The sequence below is a fragment of the Arvicola amphibius genome, chromosome 5 (assembly GCF_903992535.2).
Source record: "Arvicola amphibius chromosome 5, mArvAmp1.2, whole genome shotgun sequence".
Taxonomy (NCBI): Eukaryota; Metazoa; Chordata; class Mammalia; order Rodentia; family Cricetidae; genus Arvicola; species Arvicola amphibius.
The window spans coordinates 48,665,489-48,687,958 of NC_052051.1; the positions used below are offsets into that span (position 1 = coordinate 48,665,489).

Below are 22,470 nucleotides of genomic sequence, written 5' to 3' on the forward strand. Positions count from 1 at the left end.
CCTTTTCTAGTTTAGTGGCCCAAACACAATTGATCTGATACAAAAGTTTGTGTAAAAAGCGAAGATTCTAGGAAAACAGTGTTTGTGATTCCCTACCCTCAGGGCTAGGAAACATTTTCCCAGGGATAGCTTGGTCTCTCCCTAGAAATAGTAGGCATACTGTAGAAGGAATCAGGGTGCCCCGGTCATAAAATATACCTTCTAGTCTAAGGGTACTAAAGCAGAAAAGTGTAACTTGGAGCCTGACCACTTCTTACCTCGTTTCCGTCATCTGCCAGCTAGGAAGTCTTTCACCCACACAGCAGCTAGAATGACCTTAAAAATAACTGGGCTGGAGAGATGGCTCAGTAGTGAAGAGCACTGGCTGTTCTTCCAGAGGACCCAGGTTCCATTCCCAGCAACCACATGGCAGCTCACACCTGCCTCTAACTCCAGTTCCAGGGGAACCCCCCCCCCTCTCTCTCTCTCTCACACACACACACACACACACACACACACGCAGGCAAAACATAAAATAAACATTGAAAAAATTAATCAAAAAATAATAATTAGCTGGACATGGTGGTATAGACTAATCCCAGCACTTGGGGAAAAAAAGGAGATTAAAGCCAACCTGTGCTGCATAAAACCCTATCTCAAAATAAAGGCCAGAACCAAGGAAGGAAAGATGAGTAGATTCTCTTGGTCTAGACAGCCTAAGTCAGTGAGCTCCAGGTTCAGTGAGAAACCATGTCCCAAAAAACAAGATGGGGGAGGGGGGGACTGGAGAGATGGTTTAGCCATTAAGAGCTCTTGTTCCTGCAGATTATCTGGGTTCTATTCCTAGCACTCACAACCATCTGTTCTTTAACTCCAGTTCCAGGGGAACCAATGCCTCACCTGACCTGCTGGCACCAAGAACCTATGGATAAATACATCCTATTTGTTGTTATTGTTTTTAGACAGGGTTTCTGTGTAGCCTTGACTGTCCTAGAACTTGCTCTGTAGACCAAGCGGGCATCAAACTCAGAGATCCGTTTGCCCCTGCCTCCCAAGTGCTGGTGGGATTAATGGCATGCACCAGTGTTACAGAACAGTCTTTTTGTGCACTGTGAAGATGTGTGCCCTCATTGGTTTAATAAAGAGCTAATGCCATTTTGAGTGAGGTAACCCAGACACAGAAAAACAATATCACATGTACTCACTCATAGGTGATTTTTAAACATAAAGCAAAGAAAGCCAGTCTACAAACCACAATCCCAGAGAACTTAGACAACAATGAGGACACTAAGAGAGACTTACATAGATCTAATCTACATGGGAAGTAGAAAAAGACAAGATCTCCTGAGTAAATTGGGAGCATGGGGACCTTGGGGGAGGGCTGAAGGGAGGAGGGAAAAGGCAGGGAGGGGAGCAGAAAAAATGGTAGAGCTCAATAAATATCAAACATAAAATAAAATAAAGAGTTAATGCCAATAGCCAGTCAGGAAGAGGTCGGGTGGGACTTCCAGACAGGGAAAAAGAGAGAGTGAGGATAAAGAAGTCAGCAGAAGACAAGGGGAGAAACAAGATGAACGTGCTGTGATGAAGAAAGGTACCACCGGGGCTGGCGAGATGGCTCTGTGGTTAAGAGCACTGACTGCTCTTCCAGAGGTCCTGAGTTCAATTCCCAGCAACCACATGGTGGCTCATCAACCATCTGTAATGAGATCTGGTGCCCCCTTCTGGTACGCAGGTATACATGGAAGAAATGTTGTATATATAATAAATAAATATTTTTAAAAAAGGTACCAACATGTAGATAAGAAATATGGGTTAATTTAAGATGTAAGAGCTAGTTAGTAACAAGCCTAAGCTGTAGGCTGAGCATCCATGATAATAAGTCTCTGTGTGGTTATTTGGGAGCTGGCTGGTAGGACAGAAAAGTCTACCTATATGATACCACTGCCTGGCTTAGACACAGGCCGGGTTTTTCTGTGTAACAGCTCTAGTTGTCCTGGAACTCGTTCTGTAGACCAGGCTGGCCTCGAACTCAAAGAGATCCAAGTGTCTCTGTCTCCTGAGTGCTGGGATTAAAGGTGAGAGCCACAACTTCCAGGCCTAATTCATATTATTAAAAAAGTTAAAAACTTGTAAGATAGTAAGGAAGAAACCTGATCTTGACCTCGGGCCCCTGAAACATGAACACTTACATGATTGTATGCACACAGCCACACAAACAAGTACATACAACACACATGCAAGAACATAAGTACAAGTAACATGATACAGACTGAGCAAGTTGGTTTTATGTATTTAGGAATATATATATACATATACTGATTAAATAATTTTCATCTACTTAAATTATAAAGAAGAAATAGACCCAGAAAAGCATAGATATATATTTATTATACATTCAATTGAAGTTTTTAAAATTACAGAGTTCAATGCCAAAACAAAGTTAAAAAAATGCATATTAAGTTGCTATTCACTTGCATTGTTCTGCCCTAAAATTCTGACAAGGAAACAGCTTAAAGACACATGAATAGATTCAGTGCACTTCTAGTGGCTTACCATGCGATGAAGACCATGGTTATCCATAGAAAATAAAAGAACCAACAGTAAAATGAAATTAAAATACTGCAGTTTCACACACTCGACCTGGAGGATTTTAGGATTTTAATTTTGTTAGCACTCACCTGCAGAGCAAATGTAGCGCCTGGCAAGCCTGGCACATGAACTCTCACTAACTGCTCAGCTTCTCCTCTGGTTTCTCTGGCAGGACTAACACAGGGTCCTCTCACACCCAGGCAGCTTTTCTGCTGACCTTCTGGGGATGACTCTCAATGCTTTTCCTGTTTTCCTTTGTGTCCCCAGCCTCATGCCTACTGCCAATCCACCCTAGCACGAAGCACACAGCCCTTCTTCTCCCAACTATTACCTTTATTGGCTGAATTGTGGTTATAAAGTAAAGAGACTAGATCTAAAATTCTCCCTACTTTATGATCATATCTCCTACAATTCAAAAAAGCTAATGATGCCTGATTCAGAACATACTCCAATGGGTTTAGATAGAATATATACTGGCCCAAGGTTTTTAAATATATACTCTTTTCTATTATAATCATTAGTTTTCAAATTCATAAATGTTGTAAACATCATATTAAAAATTTCAGTAGACACCGTTACCTTACATTTTACTTAGTGGGTTCAGAAAGAACAAAAGTGACACCACGTTCCCTTTGGCAGATCTAAAATTACCCCTGAACCCCAAACCTACCATCACACATGCACTATTAAGTGGTTTCTTAGGTCAAGCATGTCTCATGACAATTACTGCTGCTCTCATGAGCAGACCTTGTAACAAAGTAGCAGAAAACAAACAAAACTATGATCTCTTGGGGCTGCTCTTCCTGTGAGTTTAGATACTGTACCCCATCCCTCCCCAACCGATCCAACCTCAGGTAGCACCTGAGAGCAACACCACGGAGCGTCTCCTGTACCAATGCTGCCCTGCTCTGCCCCGAGAGTGAGGCTGAGTAAGGAGCGGGGAGGCCGCTGAAAGGCCACATGGAGCTGGCCGCTCTGGAATCCCTTTATCATGAAAGTGCTAAGGCTGATAATGTGTCTGGTTTTCTACTCAAAGGGAGAAACCCGATTCACAGGAAATTCTAGTCACCTATTGCTCTTTTAGCAAGGTTTAACTGCAGGTTTTTATCTACTTGTGGATTTACTTAATTTTTGTGAGTTTCTTGGAGGCAGGTTTGAGACAGGTTTCTCTGTGTAGCTTTGGCTGTCCTGGAACTTGCTCTGTAGACCAGGCTGATCTTGAACTCACAGAACTCCTACTGCCTCTGCCTCTGGAGTGCTGGGATTAAAAGTATATGCCACCACCACTCAGCTAACTGTATGTTTTTAAAAGAGAAATTAACAAAATGTTACATTTTAAAATGAATAACCTAAAAATTAATTTAAAAAACATTATGTTTCTTTTGCTCTAACTACAGATGACTGAGATCTACTGCCTCATTAGCATCTTGATCAGCTAATATTGAGATAAGCTAAACCCAGAGTTCCTGACCTGGGAGACAGCCTGTCCTGCGAGCTAGAATAATTAATGCAATGACTTAAAGGTTGTATTACCTGAATAGATTCAATGGTGAAGTACCAGAAATGGTAAAATAAATATTTCCCACAGCACCATAAGTTTTTATAAAATACTATTTCAGTTAATATACAATCTCAGGATTTTGGCCCATCATACATACGAGGCACAACATCTTCTTTTATTAACAGAGGCCTTATATGCACAAATACAACATGAAAACAATATATTTACATGGTTACTACTGCATCTACATCCACGGGATACTAGTAGTTTTAAGAGTCATGAATAATTAATTGACCATTTAGAGTATGGTCACAGAATTTAATTGCCAAATGGATCTAATAGCAAACAGACGTACTTTATGGCCAAATTACTTCAAATGAAGTATAACAAGTTAAAAAGTAAAAAAACCCAAAAACGCATATTGGATCTGCTCAATACCCAGCATGCTCATGAATCTCCTACAACCGTTAGCATGTGCTAGGCCGTCTGAGCTTAACACTGACCTAGAAAAACAGAACCGAGAGCACACCGTTTCCCACAACAAACACCACATTCCAAAGCCAATCTCATGTGTCCCTGCATCAAAGAGGAGAACTGAGTCTCGGCTTTATTAGAAATCAGTTAATGCTAGAATAAACCTGTTATAAAACACTTATAACAAAATAAATATTTTCAGTTCCTTCACATTAAGTGATATACAAATCATTACATTTTATAACATTAGCTTAGGTCATTTGGGGAGACCCAAACATACTGTACAATCCTGAGTAAAAAAATTAGTTTAGTGATACAGTTTCTTGGGGATCATCCTTATCAGAAATCAAGAAGAAAACGCATAAACCGAACCTTACAATAATCCCCATTTCCATCAGAAGTACCATGAGTTCTTTGTACTTTGGTAAGTTTATAAATGTAAACCATTTATGTGAGAAAGTAAACCGAACAGAGCACTGCTAGGACGTCTCCATCACCTTCTGACAGTGGCACGACAAACAGTCTGGAAGAGCAGAGCAGGAGGACCGGAACCACAGGGCCACCGCGTCAGCGTGCACTCGGCAGTGCAGAACACACGGGGTGGAGGGGAGCAGCTTACATGCCAACAGCCCTTCATTGCCTGCGATAGAACAAGAAGGGAAAATTATTTAATAAAATAGACTTCAACACATTCCTCTAAGACTATCTACAAATGGGCCATAAGTACATATATTTAAGTCTTCCAAACAAGTATGAAATGCTATCTCATAATTTTGATTGGTATTTCTCTGGTGATTAATTTATCAAAAAAAACCAACAACAACATATGATTCAATAATTCCACTTTACGTATATGATCAGAAGAACTGAGGGAAAGAATATCAACAGGTATTTCAACATTTATATCCACAGCAGCACTGTTCATATCCGACAAAAAATGGAAGTGCCCCAAGTGCTTGGTAACACGCTAATAAAATATAATATATATACATATATATATACAAATAGTAGTATACTAAAATGTATACAGCGTAATATATACTAATAGCATAATAACTAGTCAGAAATGATACGGTCACTTTATACCCATTAAAGGAACAACCCATCAAATGGACATCACAAGTCTAAACATAAATTTACCCAATGCAGGTGCAACCCATTTGATAAAAGAACTACTACTAAATCTATAGCCACAGATTAAACCCAACACAGTGACTTCAATACTCTACTCTCACCAACGGCACAGCACTGCCATAAAAACTGACACACACGATACAATGGAAGCTGAAGCCCCAGAAAAAAGCCATGTTCCTACAATCCCCCAAATTTTGACATAGAAGCCAAAAATACACATTGGAGAATATACAGTATGTCTAACAGGTGGTGCTGGTCTCAACGGCAGCTACGAGTAAAAGAATGAAATCAGATCCTTACTACAAACTTGAATCAAACTCAACTCTAACTGCATCAAGGATTTCAACTTAAGATCTGATACCCTTACTATGACAAAGAAAGTAGGAAATACACTTGAACACATAAGAACAGAAAAGGATTTTCTGAACAGGACCTCGGTAGCACAGGCATAAAGAACAGAAACTGGGGGGCTGGAGAGATGGCTCAGCGGTTAAGAGCATTGCCTGCTCTTCCAAAGGTCCTGAGTTCAATTCTTGGCAACTACATGGTGGCTTTCAACCATCTGTAATGAGGTCTGGTGCCCTTTTCTGGCCTGCAGACATACACACAGACAGAACACTGTATACATAATAAATAAATATTAAAAAAAGAACAGAAACTGACCAAAAGGACCACATAAAAGTTAAAAGCTTCTTTACAGCAAAGAACACCATCGATCGAGTGAAAAGGCAGTCTATACAATAGGTTAAAAAAATCCTATCTGGACACTACTGCTTTCTAGAATACACAAAAAACAAAACAAAAAGGATCAAGACAAACCAATTAAAAATTGGAACACAGAACTAAATGGAGTCCTCATAAAAAGAAATACATATGGCTGAGAAATATATATATATATGTATATATATATATAAAAGATCAATATCTTTAGTTGTCAATTAAAACTACTTTCAGATTTTATCTTACCCCAGTCAGAATGACTAAGGTTAACCAAAATTAATGTTAAAAGAAAAAACCCACATTGAAACCTACTGCTTTATAGGCAAACTGAAAGATACAATTTTCCTTTTCTTTCTCTCTCTCTTCTTTCCTTCCTTTCTGTGTGAGCATGCTGGCTGTCCTGAAAACTAGCTCTGTAGACCAGGATGGACTAGAACCCCTCCCCACACTGGGATTAAAGGGGTGCACCACCATGCCTGACATGATAATTTTCTTAAAACCTGGAACAGAGGTATCCTGCAAAGATAGAGAATTCTATTGCTAGACACTACATGGTTCTAAACCCAGCTGCCAGGAGTAGAATATTATTAGCACAGCAGCTGCAGACCAGGAGGCTCGAGAGGCTCCCAAAGCAATGGAGGTTGGTAACATTGCTTAGGACTCACTGTAACTAGGCAGCAAGACTATTATATTACTGAAGACACAACACCCTTTGGATGTCACACACTGATAAGGCTGAAGCTGATCTGGAAGCTTCCTCCCTGGTGGTTAGCAACCAATGTGTTAGAAGAGACCCAGCAGGATGCTGGGGAGAAAGGCGTCCATGGTCTCAGGTGTGGACACTGCTTATGGTAATATTGATCTTCCAGGCTAGAGGTGCTGTCTGATCCAACAAAGACATAACTATTTTGAGAGTCATCAACCACTTTCTGGTTGGATTTGAGGCCTACTCCATACAAATGGAGAAATGTTTAAAGTGTTAAAAAGAAAAACAAAAGCTAAATGATAGTTAATTATACACTGTAATTTTTTAAATCAAATATTCTTTAATACAGCCTGGACACTTTAAGACACTTATCTTAAAGATACATGTGATAAGAAGCATAGTTCTAAGAAGCATGACACCTGAAAGAAAATCCATATTTACATGGGGCTGCCTTTTCATAATTCTACACACCTACGACATCAATGACATGAAGTCCCAGCTTCTGCTGCAGCTCTGTTAGGACAGAAGCCAAGGCAACTTGAGGCTCTGATATTTTTATAGTTTGCTTCACATCATTTGCTAAGGCCAACCAGAGTTTGCCAAAGTCTTCAGTTGAGATCTTTAATGGCCTGAAAATAATTTTAAAAATTAGTTTATGTTGTTAAGAACACAATGATGCTGAACAAACACATTCTATATGACTCATGGAAATTAAATATAGTCATGATAAATTTGAGTTCCAAGAGCTTTATGCTTTTAAAGCAGGTATGATTAGAATACTGAGCATTATCTTTCAACCTGATGAAGTTACTATAGCAGAAGATATTAAATTGAACTTTTCCTTTCAAGAATTCATTCAATTTTGTCTCTTTTTAGATATTAATCCCTCCAACAGGATTTTACCAAATAACTTCACAAATTCTCAAATATAAACTATTCTATCACACACACACACACACACACACACACACACACACACACTTTGAATTTGGGGAATAATGAAATTTCTGCCAAAGTGATATACAAGATAATCAATATAAAGAACTTTAAATAAATTAGCCAAAGAACTTAAGACTCTGTAAACACACACACACACACACACACACACACACACACACACACACACACACACTGAAATAATTATATGAATGCAAAGAACATTTAGGGGATGAATTATAGACAACTTTTATATTCTCTATTTTATTTACTTATTTTGTTTTTTGGAGCCTGTTCTAGAACTAGTTCTTGTAGACCAGGCTGGCCTTGAACTCACAGAGATCTGCTTGCCTCTGCCTCCCGAGTGCTGGGATTACAGGTGTGTGCCACCACCACCCAGTTAACTTTTATATTCTATTTATATTCTTATAACATTTGAATTTCTGTGATAAGTACATATTGATTGTATAGTTAAAAACCCTACATTTAAAGATACAGAATTTATTATGTAGAAAACTGTGTTTATATATATATATATATATATATATATATATATATATATAAAAAATGCTTCTTCAAATTATGAAATAAGGTGGAAAGGGGCTGTAGTCCAGGCTGGCCTAGAACTCACTATGCTTAAGCAGGTGGCAATCCTCCTGCTTCAGCTTTCTGACTGCTGGGATTATAAGCATTAGCCACCATGCCTGATTTGTAAGAATACAAGGTTTTTAAACTGGACAGTGGTGGCGCATGCCTTTAATCCCAGCACTAGGGAGGCAGAGGCAGTTGGATCTCTGTGAGTTCAAAGACAGCCTGCTCTACAAAGTGAGTTCCAGACTGCCAGAACTACACAAAGAAACCGTCTCCAAAAACCAAACCAAACAAACAACCTCCCTCGGTTTTAAAAATATTATTTATGTGTATATAGTACATGTTTGTGTGTGAGCATGTGTATGCAAAAACTCCACAGATGCCGGAGTGGTGTGGTGTTGGATCCTCTGATACTGGAGTTACAAGCAGTTGTAGCCACTGGTGCAGGTGCCAGGAGCCCAACTCTAGTCCTCTGGAAGCCTTGGGAGCCAATGAGTCATCTCTCTAACCAAAGACTATATAATACTTATTCTTTATTTTAAAGAGTTATTTATTATGTATACAGCATTCTGCCTCCATGTATCCCTGCAGGCTAAAAGAGGGCACCAGATCTCATTACGGATGGTTGTGAGCCACCATGTGGGTGCTAGGAATTGAACTCAGGACCTCTGGAAGGGCAGTCAGTGCTCTTAGACGCCGAGTCATCTCTCCAGCCCCTAATATTTAATTCTTATATTTCCTAATAGCTAACATACTGTCTCTAGTTAGAAAGAAAAAAGGGGGATAGGGTATAATGGTTGAATAACTTAAACATGCCAGAAGGTATTTACCTAATAAAATCTAATAATGATAAGTTCATGGAAAATTTCAACTGAAGAGAATGTGCATCCATCATCTGGTAATTTATAACACCACAGAGAGTCCCCTCTACAGAGGGGCTTTCCATCTGCACACCATACTGAAAAGATGTGGTGCTTTCCTTCCCAGGCAAACAGCATCCAGGTTGCTCAATGATCTGTAAATCAAAGTAATAAACATACCGAGGAAAGCATCATTATAATGTTATACGGGTAGCAAACTTCTATTTAAGTGATAAAGTACTAAAGTACACTAATGTGGGAAATTGACAAATGACATTATGGAAACAACATACAAAAATTCACTAAACAGCCAGGCTGTGGTGGCGCATGCTTTTAATCCCAGCACTCGGGAAGCAGTGTCTGTGCGCTAAGCAAGCATTCCATAGCTCCTACCTTTTTTTTTTGAGACAGGGTTTCTAGTTCCAGGACAGGCACCAAAGCTACAGAGAAACCTTGTCTCGAAAAAACCAGAAAAAAAAAGCCTATATTCGTTTTTGTTTGAGACAAAGGTCTCACTTTGTAGCTCTGGCTGTCCGGGAACTCACAGGACTCCTTCCTCTGTTCCTGACTGCTGGATTTACAGGTGTGCACCACCTACCTTCCTCATTATGCTCTACAGAAACTCACTTTATACATCTATGGCCTGTCAAATACAGTATTATTGGGCTTCCTTTGTTTCTTTAGAGTAGTGTATCCTGAGCCCTGATTTAAGGAAGAAAGGATGTGGAACAAATTCATAAGGTGCTGGAGGCAAAGGCAGAAACACTAAGTAAGTGTCATTTACTTAAGGTAGAAAAGATAAATTACCCATTGTCTTACCTTGAAGTTTTCCACAGGAAAAATTTCTAACTTAGCATTTGTCACCTCTGAATCAGTCTTACTGGTGACTGCCCAGACCACCAATAAACAATCATCTTTCCAAATTTTGTAAGAAGACACTGACACCGTGTCGTTACTACAGATTTCCATGGGACTTGAGTGCCCACGCTCCGGAGTTTCTTCCAACAGAGAGGCTGCAGCTGAAGTTGTGGAGGACGAAGTGGGGTGGAAAACTTCCATGTTGTTATCAGCAAACAAAGAAGGCGCAGGTGAGCTGACACTTGAGAGTTTTTCAACCGAGGACAGCTCTGACAAAGATCCAGAACCAAAGAGCTCTACACTGAGTTCAGTGTCCCCTCTATTCAAAGCACTCAGAGAGTTGTCATCCCCACAGGCCACAGCTGAGACAGAGCTGAGGGTGGAGGAGGCAGGGTTATGAGCACTGGGTGTCTTGTCACTTTGGGCAACCTTGAATTTTGATTTCCTCCTGAACTTGTGAGACACGAGGTCTACTTTTCCCAACTGCAATAATAAAATATAAGAAGAAACTATTTTACTAGTCATGAGCTTTAAATATCTTCTATAATCTTAAATGAACAATATATCAACACTAAGAATCTGTAAAGCAAAGATTGGCAAAACTCAGATAAGTAAAATGTAAAACCCTAAAATTCTTAAAGGTATCAGCTAAATTTTACTTCTAATTTAAAAAACATAAACTGCCAGGCATGATGGTGTTTGCCTTTAATCCCAGTAGTAGGGAGGCAAAGGCAGGCAAATCTCTGAGTTCGAGGCTAGCCTGGTCTACAGAGACAACCAGGGTGGTCACACAGAGAAACCCTGTCTCGAAAAAACAAAAACAAACACTTTTAAAAACCATAAACTTAGAAAAGGAAATAAAATAAGGTCAGAACTCAGTTGTAGTAGTTTTAAAAAAATGTTGTTTGGTATCCTTTACTACATTATGAAACTGGACAACCTAGATTTGTTTTTGTTTTCAGAGCTGTATTATAGACTCCTAAGTTACCCTGACTACAAAGGGGACCCAAACTGTATTTTAATAATCTATAATAATTTGATTTCATGATCTATGTTAGTAAGCAAAGAAGAAAAATTGGTTTTACCTCAATAACAAAAATCAGAGGCTGACCAGAAAATACAGAAGAAAAACATTCCATAGAATTTGCCACCACTAACCTAAATGAAGAACAGTCTGATCAGGTCTATGCAAGCAGAGCCCACAGACAGACCACTATTACTGACAATCTCCAATCATTCCCCTGGCCCTCAGAGAATTCTCTCATTCACACTGGTCATTCCTGTTAATTTATGTGGACCCTGGACCTGTGTTAGCAGACTAGACTTCAGAGGATAACTTACTCAAGGGGACTGGATGTTGTCACCTCAGTGGTATAAAAACTATGTCACTGAGGCTGGAGAGATGGCTCAGAGGTTGGGCACACTGGCTGCTCTTCCAGAGGTCCTGAGTTCAATTCCCAGCAACCATGTGGTGGCTCACAACCATCTGTAATGAGATCTGGTGCCCTCTACTGACCTGCAGGCATACATACCTGCAGAATACTGTATACATAATAAATAAAATTAAAAAAACCAAAGCTATGTCACTGAGCTCTGGAGCTGAAGGAAGATGGCTGTGAGAACTATAGGAGGCATTTCCCTCACACCGTGTACAGATGAAATCCAGTTCTTGCTACCAGCAGAGAGCAGAGATACTTACAGGAATGTAAAGACAACTTACCAAATTGATTGTATTTTCTGGTTCAAGCCCAACAAACAGTGAGGATGCCAACAACTGCTTTTCTTTCTCCTCTGTAGATTGGGTGAGGCTTTGAGCTTGGTCTTTTCTGGCTGAGGCCTGGCTGACAGTCTCCATTGTCGCACCCTCCCCAGGGACATGCGGCACTTCCATTGTATCACCAGCTGCGCTCTCCTTTTTGGGGAGATAGCCCTCTTTGCCCCATAATTTCTTTATACCTTCCAGCTTTAAGCTACTTGTCCTAAGGAGATTAAGCAAACAAGTCAATTTAAATAATTGCTGACTAGGTAGATCCTTGATACATTTTTTTTTTCCCAAAACACATATGGTATGATCTTTTAAAAAACAGCTTTTTTTTTTTTTAAAAAAAATATTTATTTATTTATTATGGATACAATATTCTGTCTGTGTGTATGCCTGCAGGCCAGAAGAGGGCACCAGACCTCATTACAGATGGTTGTGAGCCACCATGTGGTTGCCGGGAAATGCTCTTAACCACTGAGCCATCTCTCCAGCCCTAAAAAACAGCTTTTATGTTAATCTTATAGTTGAGAAGGAAACCTAGATTTTTGGGGGGTTTTCAAGACAGGGATTCTTGTAGAGGCAAGGATCTCTGTGAGTTCGAGGACACATGGTCTACAAGAGCTAGTTCCAGGACAAATTTCAAAGCTACAGAGAAACCCTGTCTTGAAAAACAAAAACAAAACAAAAGAAAAAGACAGGGAGTCTCTGAAGCTTTGAAGCCTGTCCTGGAACTCGCTTTGTAGACCAGGCTGGCCTCAAACTCACAGAGATCCTGTCTCTGCCTCCCGAGTGCTCAGATTAAAGGCATGAGCTACCACCACTGCCTGGAATCCTAGATTTTTAAAATTTATTTTTATTAGAACCAATTTCCCCCTTCCCTCAAGCACAATAATTTAAAGCACCAGAACTTTAGATCTGGTTAAAAATCTCAGACCATTTAATTTTAATTTAATTACTTGAGTAAGTTAAAGAAGAGACGGGCTGTGGATGTGCTCCTCTCTACTTACTGTTCAAAGACACCTTAACCTTTAACTCTGATGGCCCAATATAAAAGATCTTAGTCACATAAGGAAATCCAACCTCAATTATAAAACAGCAATTCATAAGCAAATTCATCTTAAAATCCACTGAAAGCAAAACATCAAATATGCACCAATATATAAATTTGTTTTTAATCCAAAATATTTTATTAATGTGATTACTAACCATATATATTTGATTTTTTTGAAAATGATATTGATTAGCCTGGAAAAGAGGCTTAGAAACTCTTCTCTGTATTTTTTAATCACATTTATTCATTTATATGCCATACGTTTTATTTAGGTGCCACAGCCCATGTGTGAAGCCAGAGGACAGCCTGCAGGAGTCGGTTCTCTCCTTATACCATGAGGGCCTGGGGACTGAACTCAGGCACCTTTACCTGCTAAGACATCTGAATGGCCCCGAAGTTTTCTTTAATTACATTTCCTTACATATTTTGTGTATGCGGCACATATCTGCCATGTGGGTCATGGGGTGGAACTCAGGTCATCAGGCATGATAACAAGTGCCTTCACCTACTGAGCTACCTCACCTGCCCCTAGAAACTTTTTAGTAGCTGAGTTTTTTAAGGTATTGGTTCAAAGGCAGAAACTCAGCCCAAAAATCCCAAGGTAAGACATATAGGCAAAATAAATAAAAAATAAAATAAACAAAAAAAGATATCTAGGACCAAATTAAGATTGTGAACTCGGGCTAGAGAGGTACCTATCTTAGTGATTAGGAGGGTGATTTACTGGCTGCTCTTTCTTCCAGAGGACCCACATTTGATTCCCAGCACCCACTTAGTGGCTTACAATCAACCATCTATAACTCCAGTTCCAGAGGATCCGATACCTTCTTCTGACCTCGAGGCACCAGGCATACACACAGTACACAGACATACACTCAGAAAATCATCCACACATAAACGTTCTTTAAATAGATATGGATTCACAGGTCGAAGTTACAGCTGTGAGTCCATGAGTTAGCAGTGACTGAACAGCCACAGGTCACCGCTATTGCTCTTATATCTGTTAATTAACTCAAAAGTACCCATTTCACTGCAAATGTACACCATCACACTGAACACCTGACATGTGCACTGCTTCCATTGCCAGGCACGCCTCCCAAAGCTGGGATGGGAGAAGAACTGTACTCAACACTTAAAGCTACGTGAACTTCACCATTTTTAGCATCTTAGCTCGTTAGTCATCACTGTCATGGCTCAAAGTAGCACTTAAAATTTATACTACAAAATAGAAAAATTAATCTTAAAAATTCAAAAATATACTGATTTTTAAATTTTTTTTAAAAATTATATATATTTATTTATTGTGTGTACACAGTACATATTTGGAGGTCAGTACTCTGTTTCTAACATGTGGATTCTGGGGATTGATCTCAGAACATCACTCTTGACAACAAGCACCTTTACCTGCTGATCCACCCTGCTAGTTGTAGATGGTTATCGGGTTATCATTCCCTGTGATCTGTTAGAACCATGACCATTTGGTTTATAGGTCATTATATTTTATATTTTGTAAAGAGGTAATACTGTTAAGCAGTGCATGACTGAAATGAAAAAAAATGATTCTAATAAAGAATACAAGAAGTGGTTTGTTTCTCTTCACTTTTTTTTTGTTGTTTTGTTTTATTTTGTTTTTTGAGACAGGGTTTCTCTGTATAGTCCTGGAACTCACTCTGTAGACCAAGCTGGCCTCGAACTCAAAGAGATCCACCTGCTTCTGCCTCCCGAGTGCTGGGATTGAAGGTGTGCACCACCACTGCCCAGCTTCTCACAGTTTCTAGGGAAAACTAAGAAATACTGTTCCATTTGCCTTTCTGTTGTCGTGAGAAAATATTCTGGCCAATAGGAGGCAGGACTTTATCTGGCATACAATTCCAAGTTACAGCTCATAATTGCAGCAACAGAACTAGAGACAGCTGGCCAGCCATACCCACAGTGAGGAGCAGAGAGAAACAAATGCCCCTATACTGTTTGCTCCCTTCTGCTCTCACCCAACTTTCTCCTGCTCAGTGAATGGCAGCACTGCACACCATACACTGGTTAATATAGGCCTTCTTATATTAACAATCAAGAAAACCCCCACAGATATGCCCGCAGGCCAGCCTGATCTAAACAGTTCCTCCACTGAATCTCTTCACAGGTTGTGGCAAGCTGACATCTAAATCTAGCCACTGCAAGTATCAAATGGTTTTTCTAAGCACTTTTAAAAGACAATCCCCAGTTGACTAGTAAGTCCTCAGAAGAAACCTGGTTGTCCTTCCACAGGTAGATCTGAGCGGTCCTAAGAACCACTGGGAGGATCTGAACATCTCTAGGATGTTCAGAAGCAGCGACTTCAGGGAATGCGTGAATACCAAAGTGGTTACACTACCTACATGTCTACTTTAACAAAAGATTTCTTTCATCTACAAAAAAAAGTACTCAAACTTAGGGTTCAATTTTAGTTTGGGGTTTTCATTCGTTGAAGGCAAGCAGGTACTACGCTGCCCCATTTAGACCCAGCTGCTGGAAACTTCTGTCAGGAAGAGCTCATCTCAGAACTCACCAAAGAGGAAGCTCCTCCCAGTGAAGCCTGTTCAGTGACTGATGACCAGAAGGATAAAGCCTGGGCTGGAAGATGACTCAGCAGACAGTATTTGTCATGCAAGCAAGAGGAATGAATTTTGGACATCCAGCACCCCTACAAAAAGCAAAGTAGGTGCTGTAATCCCTACACTAGGGACGGCAGGAACAGAGGAAACCTGAAAGCAGGCTATGGATACTGCCACAGTGAGCTTCAGCAAGAGACCCTGTCTATGTAAATAAAGGAGAAAGTGATCAAGGAAGACACCAAAGTAGACATGCACAAGCTCGCGTGTGCGCGGGCACACGCGCACACACACACACACACACACACACACACACACACACACACAAAGAGTGTGAAGTTCTGACCCCTCATTTTAGCCCAGTTTAGGACAACCCTGAAAGGTCATTCTCACAGAAGCTGTCACTGACATGACTTTCTCTCTCCATTCTATTCCAGGGTACAAGCCGGGTGGCGGTGGTGGCGCACGCCTTTAATCCCAGTACTCGGGAGGCAGAGGCAGGTGGATCTCTGTGAGTTCGAGGCCAGCCTGGTCTACAAGAGCTAGTTCCAAGACAGGCTCTAGAAACTACAGGGAAACCCTGTCTCGAAAAACCAAAACCAAAAAAAAAAAAAAAAAAAAAAAAAAACCAAAAAAAAAAAAAACCTTCAAAAATCTAAACAACAACAAAAACCAAAAAACAACAACAAAAAAAAATTCCACGGTACAGTTGCAGAAGGTACTCCTAAAACATTCTGCACACCACATACCACTGCAGAATGTATTTCACAGGCAAATGGATGGGAGAAGGGGCCACAGGTGTCTACAGATTTTTCTCAATTATTTCATCTACTTACACACCTGTTATCAACATAAATCCTGTAGTGTTTCAGTCAACAGTCTAAAAGTGGCAATATGCATGTGGCCATTTCACACGCGTGGTGAAGTAGGCAAAAGTTCTTTTTATATGTCATCATTGCCTAGATCTGGAAACATTATATAAGCCATAGTTTTCTATATTGTGTCTTTGTATCATTTTAAATCAGACCATGAAGACATACATGTGAATTCTAGGCAAGAAATCTTCCAAAGATTATAGGTGTACTTTATCTCAACTCTAGGAATTTCCACCCAAGGAACTGTTTAATAACAGGTTTACATGTAAGAAATTCTAAATTGGGTTTGACTTTATTCTCAGTTTACCAGGGACTGTAGAAAAGAAGCAACTGGGGCTGGGCGATGGTGGCACACGCCTTTAATCCTAGCACTCAGGAGGCAGAGGCAGGCGGATCTCTGTGAGTTCGAGGCCAGCCTTGTCTACAGAGCAAGTTGTTCTGGGGGGGGGGAAAAAGAGAGGGAGGGAGGGAGGGAGAGAGAGAGAGAGAGAGAGAGGGGCAACTGTCTCACCTGGAAAGCTGATTCACTGTAAGAGTCAATTGTTATGGTCATTTTCAGTGTAAGATGCGCTTAGCACTGAGTTACAGAGTAGGAGTCAGAACTCATCTCCCCTAGCTGGTAGCTGGTGCCCGTTTGTCTCAAAGGTGCAAAGTCAAGGCTGCATGACTGAGCCCACTGGCAGAGAAAGAAAGAAGTCTCAAACCCCAAATTATTCATTACACTAGGCTTTGTGCCCTAAACCAATGAGATGGGGAACTTGAGAAGGGGCAAGTCTCAGCCTGTGTAAAGACAGGAATTTCTCTCAATCAGGACTAAACATTTTAAAAAGTTTATTTATTTATGTATATTGACGCTTTGCCTGCATGTACATCTGCACACCAGAAGAGGACATTGGATCCCTAGATGGATGTGAGCTTTCAAGTGGGTGCTTGGAAGAGTAGCCAGTGCTCTTACTTAACATTTGGGACTTTAAAAACCACTATCTTTAGAAAACAAAACTAAACAAAACAACCAATAAAACAAAAAAACCAAACCACCATCTTGGGCCAAATTAGTGTTACCAGTCATTTTTGCCTTTCGCTATGCTGGCACCCCTTTCTACAGAATTGTATATTTAAAAGTGATTCACTTTTACTAGTCTAATTGTTATCTTAACTTCAACATTCAGCTTGCCAGTTACCAACAATTTCCTGATCTGAAATAATGTGTGACCTGTTTACTTGTTGCACTGTTCTGTTTGAAATACTTAACAGCCATCACCTCTACCATAACAAGACCCACAAACCACTCCTAGAATGCCAAAATTAAATGTCTAGGAAAGAAATTAAGGATGTTAGACCAGGGAGGGAAAGGATAAAAACAGAATTTTATGCACCATATCATTGTTCATTTATCATAACTGTATTATTCCACTGATGTACTCTCATGCATTCTAGGCAAGCATACCACCAATGAGCTGAATCCCCCATTAGACCTTGACTTCTTTTAAATGAAGTTCATTTAAAAAGAAAGCATTTTCATTACTTAGCATCGTATCAGTAGACTAATTTTACTTGGTAGATTTAGCATGAGAATGATGGTGGTAATTAACTGTAGTAGCAATTAGTGTGTACAGGGTTGCACTATGCCCTTCATTACACTATCTCACTTTATTAATTTCAATATGCTTCTGAAAATAATTAGATCATAAAAATTAAAGCATATTTAACAGAATGAAAACTGGCCCCAAATAAGATACATATGCAACTGTGTCAGCAACTGTCAAGACGGACAAGGAATCCCTGAAGACATTTGGTGGGGTCGTGCACATCAGTGTTAGAGTGTGCCCTCATCTGGATGCATGTAGAGGCCAGAGGAAAAGTCAAATATCTTCATCTATCACTATCTAAAAAACAATTACAGGGGCTGGAGAGATGGTTCAGCGGTTAAGAGCATTGCCTGCTCTTTCAAAGGTCCTGAGTTCAATTCCCGGCAACCACGTGGTGGCTCACAACCATCTGTAATGAGGTCTGATGCCCTCTTCTGGCCTGCAGGCATACACACCGACAGAATATTGCATACATAATAAGTAAATAAATAAATAAAATTACAATGACTTACTTTTATTTTATGTACATTGGTGTTTTGCCTGCCTTTGTGTCTGTCTGAGGGTGTGGGACACCCTGGCACTGGAGCTACAAACAGTTGTAAACTGTCATGTGGGTGTTGGGAATTGAACTCAGGTCCTCTGGAAGAATAGCCAGTGCTCTTAACCACTGAGCCATCTCTCTAGTTCCCTTCATCTCCTACTTCTAACTTTGTTCTCTATGACATAACTGAATGGGAACCTGTCACTTTGGTTAGGTTGGCTAAGCAGCAAGCTCCTACAGTCTGTCTTCACCACCCAGTGCAGGGGTTACAGGTACATACAACCACTCCAGTTTTCCATACAGTGTGGGATTTGAACTCAGGTCCTCATGCTTGTACAGCAAGTGCTAAGTTCTCTCCCCAGAGCTTCTGAAAGTATTCTGAGCAAAGAACAGAGCCTCCTTAGACAAAGGCAGTCAGTCATCTTATTTCATGTTCATCTCTGTATCTGTCATTCTTCTACTACAAAAATATTTTCTAGACGCATGACAAATAATAAGGAATGAAAATATTCTTAATATTTATCTAATATATAAGTTCCAATATGCTTCAAATTTTATAATATGAAAATAATATGCATTATGCACAGGTCTGTTATTTTTACTTAATGTGTATGTGTATCTATGTGTATGTGTATAAGTACACACATGTGGTTGCCTACAGGGGCCTGGAGTTAGAGTTACAGACAGTTGTGAGCTGCCCATTGTGATGCTGGGAAGGGATCCTCTGCAAGAGCAATCCAGGCTCTAAACTGCTGGGCCATCTCTCTAAACCTCATGTACGAATATTATACAAGGTTTATGTTGTCTTAGAAGGCGGATAAGCTCTTAAAGTTTAAGACATATAGCATCAGAACTTTGAAACCAATCAATAGAAGCAAATAAAACAAAATCTCATATAGACTATAGCTCTTAGGAGCTTTTCAATGATATTAAACACATAGTCAGAAATATGTCTCTTCTTTTGCATTATTTGAAAATGAAAACTTCTTGTAAGTCATCCTAAAATAACCTTTGTTTATTTGTTTTTTTCGAGACAGGGTTTCTCTGTACTATTGGAGCCCATCCTGGAACTAGCTCTTGTAGACCAGTCTGAACTTGAACTCACAGGGATCCGCCTGACTCTGCTTCCTGAGTGCTGGGATTAAAGGCGTGCACCACCACTGCCTGGCTGTAAATAATAATCTTGAGGATACAAGCAGAAAGCAGAGCAGATGGGCTCACCAAATTCTCAATCACGAAGAAACTTACTCTTTCAGTCCCATTTCAGCACTATTTCCAGATATATCTGAGCCCAGAGAAATGCCAGCAGGTGACTGTCGTCCAGTGAAGCCAGATGACGAAAATGATAGTCCATATGGTTCAAAATTGAGAACTATAGTTTAAAACAGTAACAGAGATTCTTATTTAAAACAAAGCATAAGAACGAAACTTATGAGATTCTATTGACTATTGAAACAATTAAAAGGCTGAATCCAGAGACAATTTTCCAGATGTGTACAGTAAGAGTAAAGCAGCTGCCACTGACTTAAGTCTGAACATACTAGGGTAATCAGAGACAAACTAGCCTTTATTTTTATCTCTTCTAAAAAGTTAAAAAGAATTCAGTTAGAAAAGGCAAGTAGGCTGGATGGTGGTGGCGCATGCCTTTAATCCCAGCACTTGGGGGCAGAGGCAAGTGGATTTCTGTGAGTTCAAGGCCAGCCTGGTCTACAAGAGATAGTTCCAGGACAGGCTCCAAAGCTACAGAGAAACACTGTCTCAAAAAACCAAACCAAAACAAAACAAAAAAACAAAAACAAAACAAAAAAGCAATTAGCTAAACCTACCTGGCAAATCTACCTCTTTAGACACAAGGGGAATACAACAAGCGTCGCACAGAGTGTGCAAAGCTGTGGTCGACAGTAGGACTAAACCTAGTAAGAGCGAGACAGGGTGGCAGGGTTAAATCTGCCATCATCACCCAAATGGATGTGTGGGATCTGGAGAGCTGGCTCCGTGGTTGTGAGTATTTGTTGCTCTTGCAGAGGACCTGGATTCAATTCCTAGTATGGTGACTCACGTTTGTAATTCCAGTTCCAGGGGATATGATGCCCTCTTTTGGCCTCTGAAGGTACTAGGCATATATACCATACATATATGTATGCAAAAATAAAATAAATAAATCTTTAAAAAAATTTAAGATGGCTATATACTACAAAAAAAACCCTAAAGAGTTCAATTCAACTCTCATCAAAATTTCAATGACATTCTTCCCAAAACTAGAAGAAACAATTCAAAAAGTCATATAAAAACATAAAAGATCATTAATATACAAAGCAATCTTAAGGAGAAAGAACACTATTGGTGATATCATAATAAATGACCCCAAATTTTCCTATGCAGCCATAGTGACGATGACAGCATGGTACTGGAACCTAAGTGCGGTGGAACAGAATAGAGATCCCAGAAACAAACCACTTAGATATGGTCATGTAGTTTTTGACAAAGGTGTTAAAAACATGCACGGAAAAACTCAACAGCCGTCTCAACAAATGGTGCTGGAAAAATGGATACCACCTGCAGAAGGATGAAATTAGATTAGAGACTATAAATATACTTAAAGATCTGGATTTTCTGGATAAGAATAGCACAGGAAATAGCCCCAAGAATTTACAAAGTATTACATAAAATTAATAAGTTTCTTCATAGAACACAAAACTATCAGCTTAGTGAATAGACAGTCTACAAACTGGGAGAAAATCTTTAGAAGCTATACTTCAGACAGGGAGTTAATATCTAGAAAAAATAAAGATCTGAAAAAAATTAAGCAACAACGACAAAAATACCAGTCAAACAAAAAACCCTGCCAATCAACAATGTGCTAATCAAATAAGCAGTAGACAGTTCTCAAAAGAAGAAAACACAAATGGCTAGGGAATATTCTTTTAAAATATCCAGCATCCTGGCTAGACATGGCGGCTCATACCTTTAACCCCAGCATTCAGGAAGCACAGAGGTAAATTGATCTCTGAGCTTGAGGTCACCCTGGTCTTCACGGGGAATTCCATACAGGGTGTGGTAGTTTGAATGTAATTGTCCCCCATAATCTCATAGAGAGTGGCACTAGTAGGAGGTGTGGCCTAGTTGGAGGAAGTGTGTCACAGTTGACTTCCTGTTGCCTACGGATCAAGAGGTAAAACTCTTAGCTCCTTCTGCAGCACCATGGCTGCCTACTTGTCATCCTCCATGATAATAATGGACTAAACCTAGTGTCCTTCACAGCAATAGGAACCTTAACTAAGACACAGGGCTACATAAACAGTTTCTGTCTCAAAAAAAAAGTCTCTAATATCCTTAGCCATCAGGAAAATGTAAATTAAAAATACTTCAAGACTTAGTCTCAATCCAGTCAGAAAATGAGCAAGGACGAAGGATGGTGAGGATGTGGTAAGACAAGGGCCCTGACTCTGCAGGTGGGACTAAAAATTAGTTCGCCACTATGGAAACCAGTCAAAAAGTCAAAAATACAACCACCAGAGGGCCTGACTCTACTGCTCCGGGGCATATACTCAAAGGACTTTAAATTTTACTACAGATACACTTGTACACCCACGTTTATTGCTGCTCCATTCACAGTACCAAGGAGAATCAGCCTGGACATCTGTCAATAGACCAAATGATAATGTAAATGTAGTGCATTTTACTTATCTGTAAAACAAATAAAATTAGGATATTTG

At 39.8% G+C, this 22,470-nt stretch overlaps 1 protein-coding gene across 1 annotated transcript in view; it reads right to left on the bottom strand.

Moving 5' to 3' along the window:
* Window positions 1–4,638: 4,638 nt before the first annotated feature.
* The window catches only part of Ap4e1 (adaptor related protein complex 4 subunit epsilon 1), a 57,275-nt gene continuing 39,443 nt past the window's right edge, over window positions 4,639–22,470 (bottom strand). Inside the window, exons 16-21 of the mRNA XM_038330831.1 lie at window positions 20,003–20,126; window positions 12,072–12,330; window positions 10,313–10,834; window positions 9,464–9,648; window positions 7,578–7,735; window positions 4,639–5,186 (exon numbers count right to left, since the gene is read on the bottom strand). Of these exons, the coding sequence (XP_038186759.1) occupies window positions 5,026–5,186; window positions 7,578–7,735; window positions 9,464–9,648; window positions 10,313–10,834; window positions 12,072–12,330; window positions 20,003–20,126 (1,409 nt within the window). The 3' untranslated portion in view covers window positions 4,639–5,025. The remainder of the gene's footprint in view (window positions 5,187–7,577; window positions 7,736–9,463; window positions 9,649–10,312; window positions 10,835–12,071; window positions 12,331–20,002; window positions 20,127–22,470) is intronic.